Genomic DNA, 26186 nt, shown 5'->3' with positions numbered 1-26186 from the left:
CTAATCCGTATGGAAAGATGGTTCTTTTAGGAATGTAGATCAACATTTTCCGTGCTAGGAAAAATGACATCCATAATAAGGTGCCAAAAGCCACCGAATTTGTGTAAAATATATAATTGTTCCATTTCATCGTTGCTGTAATTGTTATTTGACCTGTACTCCCTTTTTATAGTGGTCTCCTTCTTAACAAAAGCTATACTTTAATGTAAAATAAAATAAAAAAAATATGATAAAGTTTATGGTGATGCATGTTAACTTCATGCATCACCATAAAACATTAAAAGCATACAACCTATCATATGAATTACAGGGTTAAATATTTAGCATCTTAAATGTGACTTGAGCAGCTTATGAAAAGTGGTGATAATCACAATATTTATATTTAACTAGTATTATATAAAGATGTTTTTTGCACTGCAATGTCTAAACCATAAGTTAAAGTCAAACATACATATTTTTTCATATATTAAATGTCATATGTATGTGTACATATGTATACATAAAACACATATTATTTACTCACTGAAATAATACGTGTACTTAAAGACAAAGAACTAAAAAGACAGTGGTTTCTTTATTTGCAAATTAATCACAAAAATATTGGCTACCAACAATAAAAAATATTAACAACGGTAGGTTTGATTGTACAGTCCAGATGATTATTTCCTTAGTTATTTTATTCTATCTATTCATACCCTACATTATGATACAGAAAGCACAATATTGGCAGTGTGAAATTCATGGGAAGTCTCTGCATGTCTGTGTGTGTGGTTGATGTCTAAAAAAAATCATAACTAGTTCATTCATATTTTATAATCTCTCTCTGTTCCATTCACTCAAAATAAAGGGGCTCTGTACACTGCGACACATTTTATTTAAACATAATTTTGTGCTTGGTGCGAAACACGATATTGCATTATTAGATGCCAGTTTTCGGCTTGGGAGCAGGAATACGAAATGATAATATCAATAAAAAGGTTACGCGTGTGATTATGACGAATCTGAGAGCAGCATGTAAGGTGCATGGTTCTGTACCGCACACAATTGTAAACTACTTACATTTTAACCAAAACTAAGTAAAACTATCTGTAAAAGTTACTGGTAATACAAAATGCTCTGTGGACCCAAAAGTCTTCCTGTGGACTGGTGCAAATATCTGTGTGTGAAGTGATATCCTTGCACACAAGATATGCATTGTATGCTTTTCCATTCCTTGGTCAACAACACAAACATTGTGCTTCTCAAGCATCACACGTTGAGGTCAATGAAGAATTAAGGGTTGTACAATTTTTACAAATAAAATCTGTATTATAGAAAATAAACGCTCTGAGATACTGTCAGTTCTCCATCTGTAATATTGCCAAACCCCTTCCCAAGCGTCCATCCTAAAGCAGGGAACATCAGGGGTGATTAATCATCAAACAGTTCAATTTGTCTTTTTGGTGCCTTTTTCCCCCCCAGAACTCACAAGTGTTATGAAAATGCTTGACCAAAGGATGCACTTGAATCGAAATGCCAAATGACTGTAGAGGCACACAGCTGTTAGAGGAGACTGATATATGCTGCGTGAAGTGAGTCTGATGTAATTGTGCATGGAAGTACGGAAGAAAGTGCACAAAAACCTTTCAAAGATGAATAAAAAAACAGAAGGGAACAAAATTAAATCCAATTAATTTTATGTTATCCATAAAATGAGATTTGGGTTCGTTTCATGACTTCTCATTTCAGCAGCAAGAGAAATTAAATCCATTAGCGCAGTGGTTTAATTCAGCCCCAGCGACTGGGTTAAGGGGCTTTGTGGAACTTTCCGTGGATCACCCTGCCTGCCACTGAAAAGGCATCGTGTCTATTATACAGCATCCTTGCTTACATTCATGGGTGTAATTCATACGGTTCAGTAGCAGTCAACAGTTCCTACAGAACACAAGTCATATAAAACGGCCTTTTAAAATGGTCTCTTGGCAGAGGCAATACATTCCTGGACACATTCTGATGACAACCCTGAATGAAAAATTATTAGATGTTGTGATATGCTAAACAAATCACATAAAAACTGAAAAAAGGGTAAAACATTCATTAAAACAAGATAAAAAAAAAGGTGATAAAAGGATTATTGGCGGACAGGTTTTATGGATCACTATTAAAACTGTAATACCCTTACTTAACGCTCCAGTGAGATTTGTGATATAATGCCATTGCCAAAATAACACATGGGTTCAGTTCTCGACATTCATAATTCGAATTAAGATGAAAAAGATCAGCCCCTTGAGGCCTGTCAAAACACATCAGCTTGTATACTTTAGTGAATTTAACCGTAATTGGCTTGATAAAGTTGTATTAAGGCAGTTACTGCACATATAACAGGCCAAAAACATACCCAGCTTTTTTACAGTTTCATATTTACAGTCACATTGATTATGGATGTAGCTTATCTGTGTTTTAGTACCACAATTTATCACGCATTATTAAGTTGTCCTGTGGATTCGCAACTAATAGCCATAAATACATTGTAATGAAATGTCACCTTTAAATGTCACATTTTAAGCCCGGAGGGTGCAGCTGTAACGAATGGGCTTAATAACCTATGAAATAAAAACCGTTTAAAACAGAAGTATGAAACTACAAGCACAACACATGAAATGAGTGTTAAAAGAATATTTAACCAAGAAAACAAAAGAAAGTCTGACTTTAAGGTACCACCCTGGCACTTATTTATCTGTTGCGGACTTGTGAATGTCCTACAGCTCAAAATAAATATGTGCCCTCCTCTCCCATATTGCAAGTCCATTTGTTCTGACATTATGTCTTCCTGGTACTTCAACACACCAGACAAGTAGAATGTCTTTTGGAAGCCTCCCGTTGTGATCCTATGTTCGAGCCAAGGATTGTAGCGGGCGTACCCCAGGGCTATGTCCTGGGCACATCACTGTTCTCCAAAACGGAACAGAGCCACTAGCGCACCTAAGGGCATCTTTCTCTACCTCTCGGTCTTGTCCTCTAGAAGCTCAGTTCTCTGAACTGAAGGTCCGCAAAGCCGCTGGAGGAGACTTGACCAACCACTGTGGCCGGCGGCTTACAGGGGTGGACGAGAGGGTGAGTACCCTCAAGAGCAGAAGGAGGGGTGTCCGAGTCTGACCAGTGTGTCCCCACCCCCCTCTTCAGGTTACCTGCTGTGGAGCAACTCCTCCCTAAGCCAGCTAGGCAGCGGCTGGCCCATTTTGTACAGCAGCTTGGAGAGCTCTATGTTGTGCTCATGGTAATATTCTCTCAGGAAGGTCCGGGACTGTGGAGGAAGAGGATGGGGTCAGTTTTTCTGCAAATATGAAATGCACAACATGTAAACTCATGTTTAAGCTATGTGTGGCATTATTATGGAGTCTAGCATTTATTCAATTTCCCAATTTTTACATTTATATTAGACTGACTTTTACATTTAGTCATTTAGCAGACCATTTTGTCCAAAGTGACTTGACTATTATCTGATGCTCACTTAAAATGGATTTGTAAAAACACTTTAACATCAATTTAAATCCAATTGAATAAAACAGTTCAATCTTTAGCAAATCTAAAAAAAAATCTCATAATATTTTTTCATACTGTACATTATAATGTTGCGATGTTCAAATTCATTAGTAGGATTTAAACTGTTTAGCATTTTATTTTTAATTTACTTATACTAAATAGTATGGAATGTCAATATAAGCAATAACCTGAAAATCATAATAAACATATACATACACACAATATATATATATATATATATTTTTTTTACCGAGCACATGAATACTTTTGTATTTTATATTGGATGATTATTTCAATTAAAGTACATTTTCTATAATTATTTTTGATCTTTTGTCACTTATTGACAGGAAAATTATAGAGTGGAAAGGAAATTTACATCAAAGCATGTGCACTAACCACTAGGCAATGACATCAAAGACAATTTTTCTACAGCATTACATCTCATTTTAACATCATCAGCATCACTCATCTACTTTTAAAATGGCTTACATTCTTATGTTAAACAGCTAAATATTTTTGACTGGATATTAGACCAAACACCTCCGGGCTAGAAAAGGTCATGAACCTTAAGCCACTGCTGTGACTGTGTGTGTTAAATGACAGTGTCCCGCTCTGTGTACAGCTTTTTCTCTCAGGAGTTCTGCTACTGCAACTGCATCTGCAAAGCCACGACACATCAGCCTGTTCTTTCACCCCTCATTAACTTTGATGTGTCTGCCAAGAAGCCTCAAGGTAACATCAAGGTCCTCAGCATGCGACTGAGCCCCTATTTCATAGTCTGTTAAAAGATCTGAATGAAGCTGTGCCCTTGTAGAAAATACGCCAGTCTGAATGACCCTGAAGTAACAAGAATTTGGCAAAAATAGGCTATATATATTTTTTGGGGGGGCACAAAAAAAAAAAAAAGCTGTATAAACACCTTAGTTCTAACGGCAGCACGTTGCGCGAGTGAGTGTGATCATCCCTTCCTCTTTATTACTAGTTTTAATGCTAAATATACATGAATGAACATCTCACCCCTCAAGTAATCGCTCAATTAGTGTTTCAACCGTGGAAAGATGTCATTAAAACAGCTTGTAAACAAATGTCACATAGCATTTCATTTCTGTCCTCAGGCAAGTCATCAGTGTCTACAGCTCGTATTTGCAAGAGAAATGAAGTCTATTGAAGAGCATTTTGCAAAATATCAGACTATACTTCATTATATTTACTTTACCTGTTAGTGATGTCTTAATTATTTATGTGTAAATAAATATTTTATGAAAACATAAATTCTGTCCTCAGGCAAGTCATCAGTGTCTACAGCTCGTATTTGCAAGAGAAATTAAGTCTATTGAAGAGCATTTTGCAAAATATCAGACTATACTTCATTATATTTACTTTACCTGTTAGTGATGTCTTAATTATTTATGTGTAAATAAATATTTTATGAAAACATAAATTTTTACCGAAAACATACCGAACCGTGACGTCAAAACCGAGGTACGTACCGAACCATCATGTTTGTGTACCGTTACACCCCTAATATATATACAGACACATGCAAATACTTCTTAAACATATACTTGCATGTGTGTATATAAATATATACACACACACACACACACACACACACACACACACACACACACATGCGCAAATACTTCTTAAATATATACATATACGCACATATTATGTAAATGTAAACACAAACTTCTTTGGACACACAGAAGTGGACTCCTATCTTGGAGTAAAATTAAATATTCAACAGGAAATACTGTCTAGACATGATTAAATTGTAAATGTTAGGCTAAATGATTTTATGGGTTATTGTTTTTTTCTGTTTTATATTAAAATCTCATTTGACCATTTAGAATAGCGTTTAAAAGTTTGGAGTCAGTATGACTCATTTCTATGATAGAAATAATTGTTTTATTCAGCAAGGGCACATTAAATTGACCAAAGACACAGTAAAGACATTTACACTCTTACATAATTCTATTTCAAATAAATGTGTTCATCAAATACACGTGGAACTGTTTTCCACACTGATAATAAGAAATGTTTCCTGTGCACCAAATCAGCATATTAGTATGATTTCTGAAAGATCATGTGACACTGAAGACTGTAATGGCTGCTAAAAAATCTGTTTGCCATCACATGAAAACCCCACAAAAGTATTGCTTTTATTGTATTTTGATAGATAATTACAGTGATGATGAGCATTAGAAACTTTTTTCAAAAACAAAAAAACATGACCAACATTTTGAATGGCAGTGTATTGCTAAAAATCTGAGTTTAACCTGATTTCATGCCGTTTTTGCTACTGAGATTATGAAAACTGAGGGATTCAAGTCAAATATACCAAAAATGTCTGAACAAGCTTCCTTTTCCCCTTTGTCTACCAACACCAGTTGTAATGCCAAACAACCCCCAAAAGACAGGAATGTTTTAACTGAAACAGGAATATGAACCAGAATCATAATCTCACATCAACGTCCATATCAGGATATCTCCTCCCTTTACTCTTCCCCAGGCATTTGGTCTTCCCTCCATCTAGCAGCTGGCACCAGAAACCCTTCTTCGGATCGAACCTGCAGCAGGAAGGAAGGGACAAAATGAAGGACAGGCAGCAAAAACAAGGCAATGTTTCAACATCAGCCTAATCAAAAGGGAACATAACAAACAGATGGTGCACAGCAAGGCCTCCTGAGAGGCTGCCACAGGACAAACCATCTTCATTGTCCAGTGGGAGATGTGGCTGACAGATGTTACTGCTTATGAGCTTAAGTGGTACAGCACGAGACAGAGAATGAGACAGATAGAGAGAGAAAGAGAGACAAGTGGAAGGGGTTGACTAAAGTAAAAAGAGTTTACACGAGGTGGTAGAGAAGGCAGAGAATTAACTTGTGTACCTGTCAGACTAAGGGGGTCCATCAGGACGAGGAGACTACTGTGAAACACTTCAAAGCAGCTCTAAACCAAACACTCCAGGTGCTCAATAATGTATTGCATATTAATGACTTTTAATTGTCAATCATAAAAGAGAAACTTTTGGGGACAAGCTTCTTACGCAAGAATCTTGTGGTAGTTGAGCATGTTTGTCAGGCCTAGAAACTTCTGGATTTTGTCCATCACTGAAGCTGGTTCTGTCCTCAGCATCTGTCCATCCAGGACCAGGATCTGAAAAGAAACAAACTTTTTAATATAAATCATAGAAACATCCTCAATTGCACAGCGCATCTATGGGCACGCATGAACTCAGCTCAATACCTGACTGGGGTGATAGTGTGTGAGCCAGCGCTGTAGGTGTGTGGCGTAAAGTCCAGGCACTAGACAACGGCTCTGCAGGACCCTCAGTTTGATGGGCGCATCCCGCCCAGCAGTGATTACATCATGGAATGTATATTTCTGAGCCACAGGATCATCATGAGCCCTTTGGTGCTGGAAAACAGCCAATTCATATTTAAAATTTCATTATAAAATACAGTGCTGTGAAAAAGTAAGTAAACCCCATGAAGTGCATTTTGTTTCAGGGTAGAGTACTCTGGTTAAGTTTTCCTGTGATGGGGTAAGCAGAGATAAGAAGAGTTTATGTTCAATTAAATGCCACATACAGATAATTGTGAAACCAACATACCAATAATAACCAGAAAAAAAGATTTAATGCATTTTTATGTATTTTATGCATTTTTCAATTATATGTGGGATTCTTAAATACAAAAAAATACACCAGCACTCAACCTCTACAATATAAAAACCATTAAAGTAAATTTTCATTATTCATTATCAGTTAGATCATATAGCTTGAAATTGTGAGTCCACAGAATGCACAATAGGTGCTGTGTTTTTGATTTTAAACATGCAGTGCTCATATTTACATCACAAACTTTTGAAGCATAATAGTCACATGATTAATATGGTACATAATATATGTTCGTAAAAAAGATATTTAAGACATGGCCTCAAATTATGACATTTTAAGCCTTTTTAAGGACACGCAGATGCCCTGTATTTTGGTTTTTCTGTATTAGAACATACAGATAATACATTTTTACAGATGTTAATAGATAAAAGGCAGTATATTGCCACCATAACTGCAACTATGAATTCCAAATTATATCAAATAATGCTTGAGATGAACATGAAGCCATCTGTAAAAAAACTGTCAATGACAATGAATCAACACATGCAAGCAGACCCACAAAGGAATGTTTCAGAAAAAAGAATTTGAGTTTTAGAAGTCAAAATCAAGATCTCTATTTAACTGAAATGCTATGAGGGACCTGAAGTGGGGCATACATGCTACAAATCACTCCAAATTCACAGAAGTAATGAAATCCTGCATGAAGGAATGAGCATAATTTGTATAAGCTGCTAAATGTATGGGTGTACATCATTTTTATACCATCCAAATAGAGTTACGGTATCGAAATGTCCACATTTATCACAGACATCATTTTTCATGGGCCGTACATTTACAGAGCACTGTTGAAGTTGAAATGTTTTTTCTGTATTAGAACATACAGATTTTTATACCATCCAAATAGAGTTACGGTATCGAAATGTCCACATTTATCACAGACATAATTTTTCATGGGCCGTACATTTACAGAGCACTGTTGAAGTTGAAATGTTATATCATGGAAAACATAACTTTCCATGCTCTTTTGAAATAAAATAGCATCTTGTTGCTGCAAAAACGACTTACCTTGACTAACATAAACAGGCTTTTGGGAAAAATTAAAAAGCCACATGCAAAAGTATAAAACATGGGCCCTATCGGACCCAGCAGAACAATGCTGTTTACAATTCCTTCCGAATAACATATTATTCCCATTTGCAGATCTAATCTTCTGTCCAGAGCAGGCATCATGGCCTTGACTGACCCTGGATGTGATTGGATGACACATGAGCAGTTAGATACTGACCTGATACCAGGAATAGGCTCTGTCAGCCGGGTTGATAAGAATGGTGATGATTTTGGCTTTGGGCAGAAGAGCTGCTGCTCGCCGGGCCGCGACCTCTGAGTCGAAGTAGTTGGCACTTTTCTCAAAGTAGAAATCTGAGCTAGTGTTGGAGGGTAGAGGGAAATACTCCATGTACCTAGCATTAAAAAAGCCAAACAATTAGCATTTCATTAAATTTGGTCCACACTCTTGAAAGAAAACAGATGGTGGACATGTGCCAACACCTGTAAAAAAAAAAATAAAAAAAACATGTTTAACTATTGTTGCACCATTGTTTATCTCTGTTTGGTGAAATGCACCTCTCTCTTTATTCATGGGCCGTACATTTACAGAGCACTGTTGAAGTTGAAATGTTATATCATGGAAAACATAACTTTCCATGCTCTTTTGAAATAAAATAGCATCTTGTTGCTGCAAAAACTACTTACCTTGACTAACATAAACAGGCTTTTGGGAAAAATTAAAAAGCCACATGCAAAAGTATAAAACATGGGCCCTATCGGACCCAGCAGAACAATGCTGTTTACAATTCCTTCCGAATAACATATTTTTCCCATTTGCAGATCTAATCTTCTGTCCAGAGCAGGCATCATGGCCTTGACTGACCCTGGATGTGATTGGATGACACATGAGCAGTTAGATACTGACCTGATACCAGGAATAGGCTCTGTCAGCCGGGTTGATAAGAATGGTGATGATTTTGGCTTTGGGCAGAAGAGCAGCTGCTCGCCGGGCCGCGACCTCTGAGTCGAAGTAGTTGGCACTTTTCTCAAAGTAGAAATCTGAGCTAGTGTTGGAGGGTAGAGGGAAATACTCCATGTACCTAGCATTAAAAAAGCCAAACAATTAGCATTTCATTAAATTTGGTCCACACTCTTGAAAGAAAACAGATGGTGGACATGTGCCAACACCTGTAAAAAAAAAAATAAAAAAAACATGTTTAACTATTGTTGCACCATTGTTTATCTCTGTTTGGTGAAATGCACCTCTCTCTTTATAATCAGCATTGTATCCAGCACTTGTTTTTGAGAACGAACCGCCACATGAACCATCAACCTCCGACATTTTTTCCGCAAACTGATTAAAGAGAAAAAGAAAGGCAGGAAGAGAGAGAGGCGGCTGATGATGTGCATCAGACACCTGCTTTCTATTAGTTACATTTCAGACTACTGAATGATGGAAAGAAAGAGCTGGTGGTGAAGGCAGTGCTGTGTTTTGAAATGACCCATAATGCCTTCCTCTCATGGGAACATTAGCCTCCATGTCTCTTAATGCGCTTAACTTCAAAGTATGCCAGATTTTCACATTCACAGTACTTCAGAAGAGCTATCGACTGTAAAGAACCCATGAAATCATGCGGTTTTCTTGCCCATGTTGATGTACTCCCTATTGAAATAGGAAGTTATGGCGCATCAGAAATGGGTTGTTTTAGGGGGAAAGGACATTCTCATTCTAGAGAGCAGTTTTAGATACATCCCATGAGTGAAAGGTGATTCAGTATTTTAAATCAGTAATTTAGATCATAAATTTTAGGTCAAGGCCTTTCAATACCAAGAACAATAACTGTAACGATAACTATATTGGCTTCCTAATCAATGCATAAAAACTTCCTGTTCATTATATGAACTTGCCACAATTTTGATGCCTGCCACTTTAAATGCTGATGATAAAAATATAGTTCATCAGCTGGAAGAAAATGTTCTGAAACTGACTGCAGCGATATTGTTTCTCTGTCACATTATCAATATAGTTGTGCTGTGGATTTCACTACACTCACAAAATTACAACAATTATTAAAAACGTTATAGTTATTGTCCTTGGTATGAATGGATTTTCAATCTGCTAAATGTTTTAGGTGTACACTAGCATATAGATGACCTCAAAACTAACATATATGGACTAAACGACAAAGCAATTTTTTATTTTATGGGGTCTCTAAATCATGCATGATTTCAAATAGACTGCAACCCATGGAGTTGGTAACATATGAAGGAGACATTTTCTTTCACAATATTACCACATACCAGTCAATGCCTTTTTGGTAGTTTCGACCGTTGAAGAACTGGATTTCTTCAAAGGTCTCCTTGCTGGGGTAGTTACTGGTCAAATCGGGATGCATGCCCAGGAACAGATAGAGAGCAGTAGTTCCTGAACAGACACAAGACAGCATATGTCGATCATAGAATTTTTAACAAAAATTTAATGTTAAAATTTAAATTTGTAATTAATTTAAAAACAAACTTAAATTAGAAAAATCCCTTAAATATAATAATAACAATAATAATAATAAAACTATTTCATTAGTAGTCTCAGATTCTTGACTCCATTGTGACTCCTAAAATTCTGCTATTGAGCTATAGAAGTACAGTATATAGTATAAAACCTGATTTAATTTGAGCCAAAGAAAAAGTTTCAGTGAAAGTTTACGGAAACGATGATGCTAGCTAATATACAAGTCTAGGAAGTGAAGTAATAACAGTGCAAAAAAGAAAAATAAATAAATAAATATATAAACGTTGGTCTAAGGCCCAACCCCCTAATCTAACTTTTATTGAGAAGATTAACACAGCCATTTTTCTACCCACTCTTAGAGCGGGCTATTGCTCCCTGAAGACATCTTTAGAAGTTTAATTAGTCAACGCTGTAAAACTGAATTCACATTTACTGAGGAGCAGCCAGGGTTGCAGTAGAAAGCCTGCACACATCTATGAGCCTGAGCCTGTAAGGAAATAAAACCCCACCAATGCTGTTGTGCACACTTTCAAGATTCAAGAGCACTGGATGAAAAAAAACTAAAAACATACCTGTTGCAAGTCAATCACAGCACTAATCCACCCCCATAATTGAGTAATACATTTAGAAAAAAAAAATACACATCTAATACTTTTATAAATACACCAACAAAGTTGTAGCTGATTATAAAAATTAACTGAGATGAGCCAATGAATTGAGAGTGCCAATGATTTGGTCCCTTGCTTTGTTTATGAATGAATCAGCAATTTGAACATTTGAATGAATGACTCACTCATTAAAACAGTGACTTGCCACAACAAACTGGTGGTTTTAATGTCATATTTACAGTATATTTCATTTTTATTTTAATTTAAAAAAAAATCAGAAATTTGACTATTCAGTTTATTTTTTCTTAAAACCAACTAATGCTTATTTAAAACCCCGTTTTTCTCAGATCATTGTTAATGCAATTTTAATTGCAGTGTAAATGCATTCATGCAACCTGAACAATACACAGTTTATATGTAATAAATTCTATGTTGAATCAAAATATTTCTTTCTAAAGCTGCTTTTTGTAATGTCTATTCAACATATTTTTCCCTCATTTAACACAATAATGAGTTTCAATGATCTTTTGGGGTAATTTCTCAGCCTAAATTGACGTGTGATTAATTTGACTAATTAATAGGCACATCAAGTAAATTAATTAGATTTTTTTTAATCATTTGACAGCTTTATGTATAATTTGCATGTATGTATGTGTGTATATATATATATATATATATATATATTGTTATATATAATATAGAAGATAGAAACACAAAACACTGTTTTATAAGTTTCCTAATCATTTGACAGCTTTATGTATAATTTGCAAGTATGTATGTGTGTCTATATATATATATATATATACACACACACACACACATACGCATATAGACAGACAGATAATCTCAAAAGTCTGATCATCTTAAAATTGCCACATTTTCCATCACTATTGGTAACATTCTGGACAAAATAGCCACTCAAAAAGGGGGGATCTATAATAACTACAATTATAATAAAAAGTTAGAAAAAGAATAGGAATTCCTAAAGTAAATTGTAATATTGTAATCTACAGTATTACATTGGCTGATATATGCTGGAAGGCACACTTATAACACTGGATCTAGATGGAAATTTGCTATAATTGGTTTTAAAAGAGAGCATATCTTGCCAACACAACTAGATGGCGCAAGTGCACATGTTGTGTGGATGTGTGCTGAGCACACAACACTCACCGGTCTTCTGAGGTCCAATGATAAGCAGCTTGGGGAAACGGTCACAGGTCTTCTCTTTAGACCAGATGTCTTTATGTCTTTTGTCCTCACAGGGGTCCTGTAAGGGTAAGAAATTAGCTAAAGTGAAGCACTACCCATATATCACTAAAATGAGCACATTCACCATAAAAGTCAATCGTTGTGCCTCAATAACCAGCAGGAAATTATAAAGAAGCAGGAAAAATTGTTCTCATTCACCAAGCCAGCATGAATATGAGAAACGTACTGTTTTACAAAATTACCCAGGGCGAGATGTTCATTTTTTTAATGCATATTCAAATGTAGTAGGCAAAATAGTAGGACGTCCAAAAGTTCAGTATGTGCTCAGAAAATATAGGAATTTGGATGTAGACTGAGCGCTTGGACTTGGATTTAATATCAGCAGGAAAAGTGCATTATTGGGGGGGGGGTTGTCATCCGACCAAATTAAAACTAACTATTCAAGCATGTCAAATATCTTACAACACATCAGCAGAGTCCAATAACAAGAAGATTTTAGATTAATTCAGACTTAGCCTTTAAACTTGCCCTAATAACATCCCAGAGGTGGCCGTTTTATGGGATTAACCAAACAGAAATCAGAAGCATAAACCATAAACCAACCCCGGTCAAGAGCTTTGAAGCATCTCAGGAGAAAGATGTCCTGCAGCAGTCAGAAAACCGAAACTGGAGAGTCATGTACGTGCCATGACGTTGAAATGGTGTTATGACACGTGATGACAATGTCATAAATGACTGTCCTGTCAATCTAAAATTCTCCTTCCACTGTGAAACAGTGCAGGACAAATGTTGTCTCACCAGTCCTTGCTTCAGACTCTCATCCACAGACGCCTTGTTTTGGAAGTGGGGTTTTTACTGTTTGATAAATATATAAGCAGCACGGCACAAAGCTTTGGTCAATGTTTTGGTCAGCATGCTAATGTCACGCTGTATTGCAGGGGTTCTCTTATGCACAACAAACATCTGTATACTGTAAAACAGGTTACATCGCTTCTGGATCAGGGCTGCGTTTCTCAAAAGCATCATAAGCTAAGTTGATTGTAGAGACCATTGGTGGCAATGGTTCTACAATCTATTTAGGCTTACAATTAGGGATGTAACAATTCACTCCGCTCACGATTCAATTCGATTCACGATTCGATTCATGATTTATTTTTTTACAAAATGAGATTTAAGACAAATTATAAATTAAATGTGTCCTTTTATTATTGCTTGGACAAAATGCTGCATGTTTCTTTGTGAAATTGAAATATAACACTATAATAATATACCAATATAGCATTTGTATATTATTGCTCTTTTGTTGGTTTTGATTGCTTCTATTGTCCTCATTTGTAAGTCGCTTTGGATAAAAGCGTCTGCTAAATAACAACATTTAAATATAATGTAAATGTAAATAACAAAACTAAATTGAACTTTTAAAACAAGCCCTAAATCAAATAAATAACACAAATAAAAGATATCTCTTCATATAAACAAATTAAGGCTTTGCCTGTGCTCTTTCCACTTAAAATTAGAGGCAGCCATTTTAATCATGATCCAAACAAAGATGCTGCATACATGCAACATGAGCAGTTTGTAATCTAAATTAGATTGTATAATTTTGAAATTTGAAGCAAAAACAGAATGGTTTGACTTCAATTTTGAGAAACTATACCTAAAAAATATCTGCACGAAACAGAAACAGCAGACGAGCTGAACGAGACGCAGATTCACTCTCTGCCAGCAGCTTAAAGCGTTTCCTTGGTTTCTGCTGTCAACAAAGCAGCGCTGCACTTTATTAACTTTAATATGCATTATACAGAGGCAAGATGAAAAGAAAAAATACTATTTAACTTTTCTAAAGACAGTAAGTTCCCCTCAGACATGCATTCATATAAACTACCCCTAACTGAATCGCGATTTGCTTAGCATCTCAACCGATTTGAATAGTCACATATTTGAATCGATTTTCAACCATTTCGCAGTTAATCGTTACATCCCTACTTACAATGCCTTTGGGAAATATTGAGCCGTTTTACTTGAGATGCCTTCAAAGATGATGCCAAAAATGATCATAACCGATGCCCCTCACATATGCTGACTGATATCTGATATTCTGATTTTAAGATTGAATAAAACGGCAAAAAAAAAAAAAACTAGCTAGGTTAGCTCATTACTTGAAGTCCACTGAAATCGCCATCAGTTCATACTGCTGTTAACACTTTCTCTGTTTTCTGGTTTGGTCAGGTGACGTTCAACATACAGTGTACCCCACTGGAATCAATCATAAGGAGAGTCTCATGTTCAGTCCAAGACACGATTTTGCCTTATCTATCATAAATTCGTTTTATATACCAGCACTGTGGCAGGTGATCTCTCTTAGAAAATAGCTGCCCATGTAGGATGAACACAGAAGAACAGCTCAATGGATTTTGGGAAAGAGCCGTGGACATGCTGTATTAAGTATAAAATAAAAACTAAACTCTTTCCTCTGTTGTATCTTTCCTCTGCATGTAACAGCAGCTAGCCGATTTCTTGGGAAAACAACTGCAGAGGAAAGAAGATTATTCAGAGCAGGGCAAGCTGTGGAACGCTGGAGAGCAGACAGAAAAGATGGGACCTCAACCTTGACAGGAAACGAGAGAGATCAAAAGAGGGATTTAGAGCTTTCAGGCTCCCACTTTCTCTTTCTCTAAGGGTGAAACAAAACAAGTGAGTTAGAAAGAGTGAGACAAGAAGAAATAAAGAAGCTGGATAAATTGAAATGGGGCGAGCGGGAGAAAAGATACAGAGAGAAAGACAGATCTTCTACATTGCCTCCAACTTTCAACTGAATTATAGGAACCAATTTCAAGAATAGCATTCTCTGATTTCCTGGCAGGCTACACGGAAAACCATTTTCACTCTTCGTACATTAGAGTAAATGTGCAGACAGCCATACGAAACCTTTCGCCACATATTACGGCAACACCGCTCAACACCCTCGATCTTCGCTGATCCACTCCCACTAAATAGAGTTGTATTTGTTTCCCATAATGATCCCTGGACAGTACAGACCCCCAACAGAGCTCCTCTGTTACCTGCCAGATGGGGTCCCTCTCCTCAGGGAAGATTTGGAAATATCTCTGCGCCAGCTGTACAGGCGGGAGAGTCTGCAGTTTCAGGTTGGTCCACATCTGTATGAACTTCACCAGGTTCTTGAAGGTGTACAGGCCGAGACGATCATTCCCGTAGTTGGACAGGTGGGTCATGAAGATGCTGATCTGGTTTAAAATAAAGCGTAAGAAGTCATTAAGCGCTCAGCCTATTCGATTAATGAATAGTTGACTTTTAAAACAAGCTGTATTTCCACAGCCATTACTCCAGTATTCAGTGTCACATGATCCTTCAAAAATCATTCTAATATGCTGATTTGGTGCTCAAGAAAACTTTGAAAAACATTTTTGTGGAAACAAATTTAATTTTGATTAATAATGTTCAAAGAAGAGCCTTTATTAGCAATACCGTGAAAACTGTTTGTAACATTATACATGTCTTAACTGTCACTTTTTTAGCAATTTAATCAAAGATTTTTGAATCAATTTATAATAAAAAATGTATTATATAAAAAATAAATAATAAACTAATTTTGAATAGTAGCATACATATGTATTATGTAGCATTAATACTGTTTAAAGTGCCCCTATTATGGATTTTTGGAAATTACCTTTAATGCAGTGTGTAACACAGCTCTAAATGAATGAACACATTCTGCAAAGTTTTAAACCTGAAAGTGCACCGTGTATAAAGTTATTGTCTCTCAAAAGAAAGAGTGGACACTGAATCATTGAAACCAGTCGTTTTTAAAACGAATCCCAAGCTGTTTCATGTTGATGTCAACATGAAACATTAGCATATTGCCAGCACACTTGTTGGTCTTTTCGCGTTGGTCTGAATGAAAATGCAAATTCATTCTTTGCCACTAGGTGCCGCTTTTGGAGCAGTAAAATAGCGGTTTCCCCGGTAACGCTGTACACAAAGCAACACTGTGCTCACAAACGCTGTTTTATCAGGCATTACAGGCATGATGAAATGAAAATGAGACCGATCGGACCAATCACCACAGATTAGCGTCACGCAAAGGATGGGTTTGGAAAAATGAATCGTCGAGCGAATCGTTTGGGAGTCGTTGAGCAAGTAAGGTAAAAATAAATGCATATTGTAAGACAATAAAAGTGTTTTTTGACCATGCATGCATGTCAACCTGTTGTTGGGGACTCCCAAAACCAAAATATTAACCTTTCATTACCCATAATAGGGGCACAAGATTAATAATTAATATGGCACTCCCAATCCTTCATAGAAATATGGCAAGTTTGCAAATAATACATTTGCAAATAAGATTTGAGAGCTACAGTGTACAGGACGATTTACAGTGAGTAACAGAAATTACTTCAAAACAAAAAACAATAGATCTTGGCCCAAAAGTCATAGCTGTAATCTTTATCATGTCTAAACCAGTGTGTGCAATACACTGTGTCACTACTTACTGGGTTTAGAAGCACAGTTAGGAAAAGCTCTCCTCCATTTATGAGTTTGTCCAGCTCTTTAGAGCCTCCAGGATACTCATTGTAGAAGATGGTGTGAGTAAAGAGACCACAGGTCTGCCTGGGCAGCACCTGAAAAACAAAGACATTTCCTTTCACTATGTAATAACTTTATTTAAAATAATGTTAAACTGCCTTGGCAAAAAAAAAAGAAAAAAAAAGCATAAGAGCCATATATATACACACATCTGTGACGGCATATCAAATTCAATTTTATATACAGTAAATGAGAACCTTTTTTAAAAAAAAATCACAATCTACACATTTCGAAATTTTATAGAAGCTATAAGCCACTTAAAAAAGTATGTTACTGAGATTTTAACATGGTTAAGGAGCATTGTAGGCTTGCTAAAAGAAATAAAAGCAAAAAAAAAAGCATCCAAGCAGACATGTTTGTTTTTGGTTATATGGCCACTTAGCTTTGGTGTTCACAGCTCCACATGTGCAAACAAAGAAACATGTATTTCGTCACCCATAATACGTAATCTCAATTGAGAGTCATTTTAGACTGGAGTGGCAAATGAATGACTGTCTGACCTCAGCGTTGAAAAATGAAGTACAATAACTGGAGCACATCCACTAGAGTTGACATGTAACGAGTCGGAATGCTTCTGCTCTAAGAAAACAGCATCGCCAATAACGTGGCCCACACATCAGCATACATGATCTTATTTGACAGCCAGTGATGGTAGAATGAAGATGGTTTACATTAAATGTGCTTTTTCCCCTCATTCTGAAAGGATTCTTTACATAATACATGTATATAATGCATGATGAGACGACTGTCTTTGCTTCTTCATAAGCATCTTTCCCTGATATGAACCACGGATAATAACTGTATGTCAGGATAAGGAAATGTTAGATGGCCCTTGTGTGCATTTTAAAAAATATATACAACATAGCTGCTGTATATGATTCTCAAGGTGATTTTGTTTCTCCCCATTGTTGCAAGTTCACATACATTCTTACATTCACACGCACACAGAAACCGCTCTGTCATGATTCACCGAGCTTTTGTCATACTCTGTTGTCCCCTGAAGCAATGCACAGTTGATAAAAAATAAAGAAAATTGTACTTTCACAAACAGTTTGCCCTTAACCCCCCACTGGGATTCAAAGCTCAAACCATACACAAAATAGCCCGGGGTTTATCGTACTGAATCCAGCCGGAATAAGAATTCAACATACTATCGTTTAACCATACAGCTGAACAGGCTACAGTCTGAATAAAAATGTGCCATCTGTTTTTTTATAGAGGAAAACTAAAGCCTTAGTGCACTGGCAATGCATATGTTAGCAACATGTTTGTCCCAAGGATACAGGTTCAAGTCTGTGTTATTTCCAAATTCCATTCTGCCAATTTCTCCCACTTTTTATCTTTACTTTACCCATTAAAGGTGTTCTTACACTGATGCCACTGTGTATGAAGCCCCTGCGGAAGCGTGCGGGTTTGAGGTGGGGATACTCCTCTGTACTGGTCACTTTGATGCCCCATACTTTCTTCCAGGCCTCGTACAGCTGCAAATGGATGGGATACACTCCAGAGTGATGGGGAGCCACTGCATAACCCATGTTTGTGGGAATGCCATGCTCCTGAAAGGAAACGGCAAAAAAAGTGTGCTTCAGCATATGAACCACTAATTGTGCATAACTTCATCCTAACTTCCTCTATACCTCTACTAGGCGCTAAAAGTATAGTATACAGTGGGGAAAAAAGTATTTAGTCAGCCACCAGTTGTGCAAGTTATCCCACTTAAAAAGATGAGAGAGGCCTGTAATTTTCATCATAGGTATACCTCAACTATGAGAGACAAAATGAGAAAAAAAAGTATATATCCCTGGTGATGAGAAAGTGCTTTTGATAATTTTGTGTTGTAAAATTGTGCTTTGATGCCACATACTGTGTGGGTTTGCATGTTATTTGTTAATTTAAAATGAATTACACTTTAAATTTGAAGTACATTTAAAAACTGCCAAGGCAGCTACTGCCTACAATATCTTGCTAATCTTTTACAACAAAAAGAGACCAAACAAAAGTCAAAAACAGTGCTTGATGGCAATATAAGCTCAAACATGCATGGGTGTGCAAAAACATTTAATAATAAAAAATACCAAAACATCACAATTTTCTTTTAGCCGAACAGTGTAAATTAAAATAAAAAATAATATAGAAACTTTTTCTTTCAAAGTATTATCTGATAAATAAATCTAACGTAAAAAAAAAAAAATGCTATAAATATTAACTACAGACATAAAATAAATAAAAGGAACAGCTGGTCTTCAGGCCCTAATTCTAGCACTTACCTATTCGGTCTAATTTATTTATTTATGTATTTATGTATGTATGTATGTATGTATGTATGTGTGTGTGTGTGTGTGTGTGTGTGTGTGTGTGTATGTATTTATATATATATATATATATATATATATATATATATTTTAGGGGTGTAACGGTAAACAAATATGACCATTCGGTACGTACCTCGGTTTTAACATCACAGTTCCGGTATGATTTCGGTACAGCAGGGGGAAAAACTAAACTTTTTTTTTTTTTTTTTTTTTTTTTTTTTTTTTTTTTTTTAAATGGTTTACTGAACAAGTTGCTCTCCCTTTAAATACATTCAGTTAAAGTTTAAATTTTCTTAGTGATAAAAAAATACCTCAGCTTATGCTTAAAAATATAGGGAGCCCTTTTACATTATAAGGTTACAATTAGGCCTAACAACTTAACCCAAACTTAAATTTAATTGCTATTTATTTTTAAATAGATGATCAACACTCAACTTAAAAAATAAAATAGATAAAAAAAATGTTTTTTAAAAATGGTATGCAAACATGCAAATTGCACATAATGCAGTTTTTAAATTAACTTATAAATAATACAATTTCTAAGCTATTTGTTAAAATATATTCAATTACACAATGGCTGTCATAGCATGTTTCATAACAGATTAATTTAAACATACTGTACATTAAGTAATTAAGACTAACAGGTTTAGTAAAATATAATGAGTGTATATGGTGTAATATTTAGCAAAATGCTCCTCTCTAGACATTTCTCCAGTGAACTAATGAACTGTGGACACTGATGCCTTGCTGAGGTAAATGAAATGCTATGTGACATTTTATTTCCATGCTGTATTGTTGATGTCTTTCCGCGGTTGAAACACTGATTGAGCAATTACATGAGGCATGAGATGTTCAGTCATGTTTATTCGCGTTAAAACTAGTAGTACAGAGGAAGGAATGATCGCGTTCACTCGCGCTCCGCTCTGCACAAATCTGCGGGGCGTCACGGCTCAGACACGGGAACCGGAGCTGATCGCGGCCGCTCTAGTCAGTGCTTGTGTTGGGATTATACCAGCACGTTTCTGAACCGTCCCAGAAGCGGCTCTCTAAGGCGTTTATACAGCGATCTGTCATGCCACATAAAAGACGGTCAAAACGCCATTTATTGTTTGAATTTCCTGAGAAGAAGAAAAAAAAACCTATTCGTGCGGTACACATGCGTACCGAACCGAAAGACCCGTACCGAAACGGTTCGGTACGAATACTCTCATTGGTCTGATTGCTTCTTCTTTGTAGGTCGCTTTGGATAAAAGCGTCTGCTAAATGACTAAATGTGACCCTGGACCACAAAACCAGTCATAAGGGTCAATTTATCGAAATTGAGATTTATACATCATCTGAAAGCGGAATAAATAAGCTTTCCATTGATGTATGGTTTGTTAGGAAAGGACAATATTTGGCCGAAATACAACTAATCTGGAATCTGAGGGTGCAAAAAAATCAAAATATTGAGAAAATCGCCTTTAAAGTTGTCCAAATGAATTCTTAGCAATGCATATTAACTAATCAAAAATTAAGTTTTAATTTATTTACAGTAGGACATTTACAAAATATCTTCAATGAACGTGATCTTTACTTAATATCCTAATGATTTTTGGCATAAAAGAAAAATCTATAATTTTGACCCATACAATGTATTTTTGGCTATTGCTACAAATATACCCCAGCGACTTAAGACTGGTTTTGTGGTCCAGGGTCACAAATGTAAATGTAAACAGCCTAATTTTTTCAAAAAGGGTTTTTATCCAAATAAACAAACAAAACAAAACTCTGATCTCTCTGATTATTTTATCTAGAGTCTCACCTCTGCAAACTTTCTGTTGAGCAGCATTTGTTCAGCCAGCACGGACTGGTTGTGGAAGAGGTGTGGCTGCATGTGACTCCACATGTGGGGGAACCACCAGAACTCCTTACTGTAGGACAGAAGCAGGTCATCTCCAAGATCCTCCTCATCTGTGCCTGAAATATAATTACACGGACACAAACGGTAAACATCTCCACTCTATTGCAAAAGCTGCCTACTAAAACAGCATCCTAACTATCACAGAAGCTCATAAGTAACTGATGCTCACACATACCAAAACAGCATGCTGTTAGCATTTTGTTAAGCTAATGATGTGATATTTGCTTACCAGCATGGAAGAACTTTCCAGAGAATCCCAAGTTAAAGGTGAAATTGGGCACGTGGGTTCGGAGTTCGTTCTGCGTCTCCAGTAGGGCCTTTGAAACAAGGAGTTTAGAAATTTAATAAAAGTTGTTTAAACACACAAAATGCATTCAAAAAGCACACAGACAACAGACGAGAACACAAAAGAGATACATAGCCAAAAGACGTACGCCAACGCACGTATGCGCACAAGCACAACGGTAACACAGTGCTAGAGGGACAGCATAAGCATGTCTGCTGTCTGTTCGTCTCCTGTGTTTGCTTCATTACCCCTCTCAGATTTAGCTCCGCATCTGCCTCTCATTTGATTTGTTTACTGCGCTTGTTTTTGACTGCCTGTCTCTCCAGTGTGACTCAATCAAAAGACTGATTCATATTTAACTGCACAGAGGTCCACAGACAGACAAGACGGCTTTGATTATGTTTGCTTTCTATTCCTTCCCTCGGCTGAACATCTGCATCAGGGCGCTCCGCAGATGAGAGATTCACAAGGAGGACGCAGAAAACTGCGTTTGAAATATTCATGCTTGCGGCGAGTCTTTGGATGCCCTTTGAACAGCGAGTCGTAAAAAAAATAAATAAATAAAAAAGGGAAATGGAAATGGAAAGAAGAGGAGATATATGGAAAAAGAACAGCAGAGGTTGGAGTATTGAAAAAACAGACAACTGATGATAGGAAAAGTGCTGTCACGTCATGAAAACTTTTGGTGAATTATATGGATCTAACAAACCAGTTTCTCAATGTTCTGCTTCTGAGGTGCTACAGACAGATTAGCATCGCATCCCTCTTCTGAGTTTTCATCCATGCCTTTTTCATGGCCTCTTCTTTCCCTCAATGCATATATCCCTCGTTTTAAATGATTTCCTTTTTGTACACATTTCATTCTATGTCTCATTCCCAAATACGATTTTTTTCTGCTGGTCCAGTCAGTCATTAGGTCATCATTTTCACAGGTCCCAGCACAAAAAAATTTAACCTTTTACATTTTGAATAATTTTTAGTCAATTATGTAAAATTAAGTAAAAATAATGTCAAACTTAAATCCTAATCATGCATGGAAATTACACAGCTATAAATGTAACTATTTGACAGCTACAAATTCATACAAGTTTGTTACAAAATGATTAAATACGCTGCACTGGTGATTTATTTTCATTTTTTCACTGATGCCTCAAAGACTATCACAAATCATTCTCCCTATTTCAGAAAACTTCATCCAAGTTCAGCGACACTGATGTATTTAAATTAGCAGAATTCACAATGTTCAGTACATCATAGAAAGTTCTCAGAGCACAAAAACATCTACGTGATTAACCAATAGGGCAGCATCAATAAGTCAACTGGCCAGAAATTATCTTAAATTTTTACTATTGAGCTCTGCTTTCTCTCTATGCGCAAATCAGGATCATGGAAATGATAAGCAGAAAAGGAGCAGGCAAGAGAGTAATTCGATAAAGAAAGTGGAGAAGAGCATTAGTTCTAAGTGTATGTATACTGTGTGGTTATATGGCCCTTAATCCCAGACTTCAGACAGCTATACTTGAGTCAAACTAAAAATATATAAATGTGATAGAACTGATAAACTAGCAAACCATTTGGCATTTATTAAAGAAAAACTGCAGAAACATTTTTTTAAACAAAACAGCGCTCACCTTGACATCAGACACCTTCATCCTTGTGCCCTCCTTCCCAACAAAGATGTCATCGATATCCACCAGTATGTAGCGCTCAAGAGCCAATGAGAGACGTTTGCCAGTCAAGAAACTCACTGCGTCCACCAGTACCAGTTTGTGCAGCCAAAAGTTCAGGTTGTTGCCAAAGAGTACCCGCTGGATGCCATCATGAAGACCCAAATCCTGAACCACAGCCGCATGAAGGGGTCCAGGAGCTCCACTGGCCTCTGTACTCCGTCCCCGAGCTAACAGCACAGGCTCATAGGTGGTATGGTTAGACTGAAAGACCGTCCAGTCGTCCCCAGGTAAGGGACCGTACTCCACCTCCCGGGCCTTGGTGATGAGCAGCAGTGGAGACTTGGGATTGACGCTACAGTCCCGTAAACCCAGATTGGAGTGGAGGAAGAGAGGAAAGCCCTTGAGCTGGGCGCTCTGCAAACTGTTCTCATTAGCCTTTCATGAAGTGTTGGAAGAAGAGAGATAAAAATCCACATTAAAAGGAGCAATATTCACAGATTCATTCATTCATACTGTTAGTCTAGGGCTGGGTGATAAAACGATAACTATAATTATCGCGCTATAATTTTACTCAATAATACGATATGAAGAGTTCGATAAATGTTCGATATAATGTTTATGTGCCAAAAGAGGAACAAAACAGTGCAACTCAATTGAAGCATGTCACATAAGCCATTTATCCACTCGACTCAAAGTTCAAACGGCAGCGCAGCGCGAGCTCAGTAGAGCACATGCGTTTACTTGCTGATGAGTCTCAGCCACGCAAGCACTAAACAGCACTGTGTAATCCAGTGTGAAATGCTTAAATTCAGCAAAGAACGCAAACGATTTGGTGATTTAAACTAGTTTAAAGTCAGATGAAACAGAGCTGACGAACAGGAGAAACACTGTGCGCAACGATAAAGTCAGAAGATTGTAGATTTTTTAATCTACAAATCACCATCATTTACCATGGATTTACAGTAATAATGCTAACTGCACCATGTTACTGTGTCAGAGATGTGGGATATTCATATTTAATTTTATTATATGATTAATGTACACATGGATTAAATGTATTTAAGGAGTAATGGAATATAATTTCAGTATATTTTGAGATTAAGCCATATTGTTTTTGCATTTATACTAAATGTATTTACGCTACCGTTTTTCAAACAAATACCTAAAAACAACAGTTGCATAGTTTCATTGTACAATGGTATTGAGGTGCTATATATTTGTGGTTTATCTGTGGTTATCATGATCTAAAATGTATGCTACTATGGAAGAACAATGGTTAATTTTAATATAACTCAAGTAGTCAGAATAATTCAATTTCACCATATAAAAACAATGGTTGTTACAATTTTTTAAGATTTTACTGTTTTTGATCATGAAGATACATTTAAATTTGCATCTTTAGTCACACTACTACTACTGTAATGGTATGAAAATTTCTTATCACGATTATAGTGACCGAAATGATCACGGTTATCAGTATTATCACGGTATTGTTAAAATGTGCTGGAAATGTTCAAAAAGTACTGACACACAAATAATTTCACAAAGTTTTACATTTAAAATAAACAAACAACAACTAAAATGAGTTTTTGTTTGCATAACTAAAACAATAGCATTGCCAATGATGTCCGGATTTTAAATGACAACATGACTGACAACAGTTTATCTAATAACATGTTCAAATATCTAATGTAAATGATGTAATAAAACTGTGTTTTATGCTTCAGGGCTCCAGACTCGTTCTTCCCACTGGTCGCTCTTTTGCGACTTTCTCAGTTGGTCACACCAGCACATGATTTGGTCGCAATATTTTTATTTTTAGGGATCAATGCATGCTTTTATCATAGTTTATAGTTATATGAAAAAGAAAGTGGTTAACATTCAACCCCTTCTTTTTCATCAGTATTATTTGTGATTTGAATTTTGTGAACAGGGAGTTTCTCTTTAGCTATGTTTTAAGCCGCGCTTCGGATGCTTTCACTTTCGAATTTGCGATCTTAGTGTCACGTTTTACAAGAAAAGATAATTGTCTGATTTGCTTACATGCATCTACACATATTTAACTTTTTAAGACTAAAACAAAAGATGGATTCATTGTTATTCTTAATTAAAAAGCATAACAAAAATAAGATACAATGACAAACTAGCTTATAAAACTTTTATTAACAAAAACGAATAAGACGAGGCATGTATTATATACAGACTAATAAATTACAGAACGTTTAGCAAACACTGAGGAATCAAATAAATAAAAAAAGAGAGCCTCCATAGCATAACGTGAGGTAAACAGCAAAGATAACAATCTTTTCAAAATGAAAACAAAAAGAAAAGTAAAACTAAACTTGCTGTCGGTGACAGTGCTTGCATGTTTTTCACCCCACAAGAATACCAGCATGTTCACCTTTGGTTTAAGAAGCGGTCTTTTACTTTACTTCAGCATGAAAACCATCCATCTTTTCCTCAATATTCGCGTAATTTTTGCTTCGTGCTCCTGCTGACGCGGCGAGTATAAACCAGGCTCTACACTCTATATGCACTGCGCAGTTCAAACGAGTTTCAGTTTCGTTTGCCTTTTGATGTTTCTCATATGCAACAGAAATGCAGCGCTTATGAGTTAAACAATGCGGTGGTCGCGCCAATGCGACCGCACACAAAATTTAGTTGCACGGGCAGAAAAAATTTTCGCAAAATGCGCCCATTTGGTCGCACTCTGGAGCCCTGTGCAGTACAGTATTTATGGCGAGTATAAACCAGGCTCTACACTCTATAAGCGCTGTGCAGTTTAAATGATTAGCGCGGTTTCGTTATGCTTTTGGTTTCGTTTGCCTTTTGATGTTTCTCATATGCAACAGAAATGCAGCGCTTATGAGTTAAACAATGCGGTGGT

At 36.4% G+C, this 26186-nt stretch overlaps 1 protein-coding gene across 1 annotated transcript in view; it reads right to left on the bottom strand.

Moving 5' to 3' along the window:
• Positions 1-555: 555 nt before the first annotated feature.
• Positions 556-26186, bottom strand: part of ndst1b (N-deacetylase/N-sulfotransferase (heparan glucosaminyl) 1b) — a 42377-nt gene continuing 16746 nt past the window's right edge. Inside the window, exons 3-15 of the mRNA XM_016278686.1 lie at positions 23261-23734; positions 21573-21660; positions 21245-21399; positions 18499-18684; positions 17035-17163; positions 15586-15768; positions 12485-12581; positions 10496-10619; positions 9120-9294; positions 6775-6945; positions 6575-6684; positions 5993-6095; positions 556-3283 (exon numbers count right to left, since the gene is read on the bottom strand). Coding sequence (XP_016134172.1) covers positions 3164-3283; positions 5993-6095; positions 6575-6684; positions 6775-6945; positions 9120-9294; positions 10496-10619; positions 12485-12581; positions 15586-15768; positions 17035-17163; positions 18499-18684; positions 21245-21399; positions 21573-21660; positions 23261-23734 — 2115 coding nt within the window. The 3' untranslated portion in view covers positions 556-3163. The remainder of the gene's footprint in view (positions 3284-5992; positions 6096-6574; positions 6685-6774; positions 6946-9119; positions 9295-10495; positions 10620-12484; positions 12582-15585; positions 15769-17034; positions 17164-18498; positions 18685-21244; positions 21400-21572; positions 21661-23260; positions 23735-26186) is intronic.

This window comes from Sinocyclocheilus grahami, unplaced genomic scaffold (genome assembly GCF_001515645.1).
Source record: "Sinocyclocheilus grahami isolate Dianchi unplaced genomic scaffold, SAMN03320097.WGS_v1.1 scaffold124.1, whole genome shotgun sequence".
NCBI lineage: Eukaryota > Metazoa > Chordata > Actinopteri > Cypriniformes > Cyprinidae > Sinocyclocheilus > Sinocyclocheilus grahami.
Note: the sequence above shows the minus strand (reverse complement) of the source record. Positions and strands in the feature narration are given on the sequence as shown.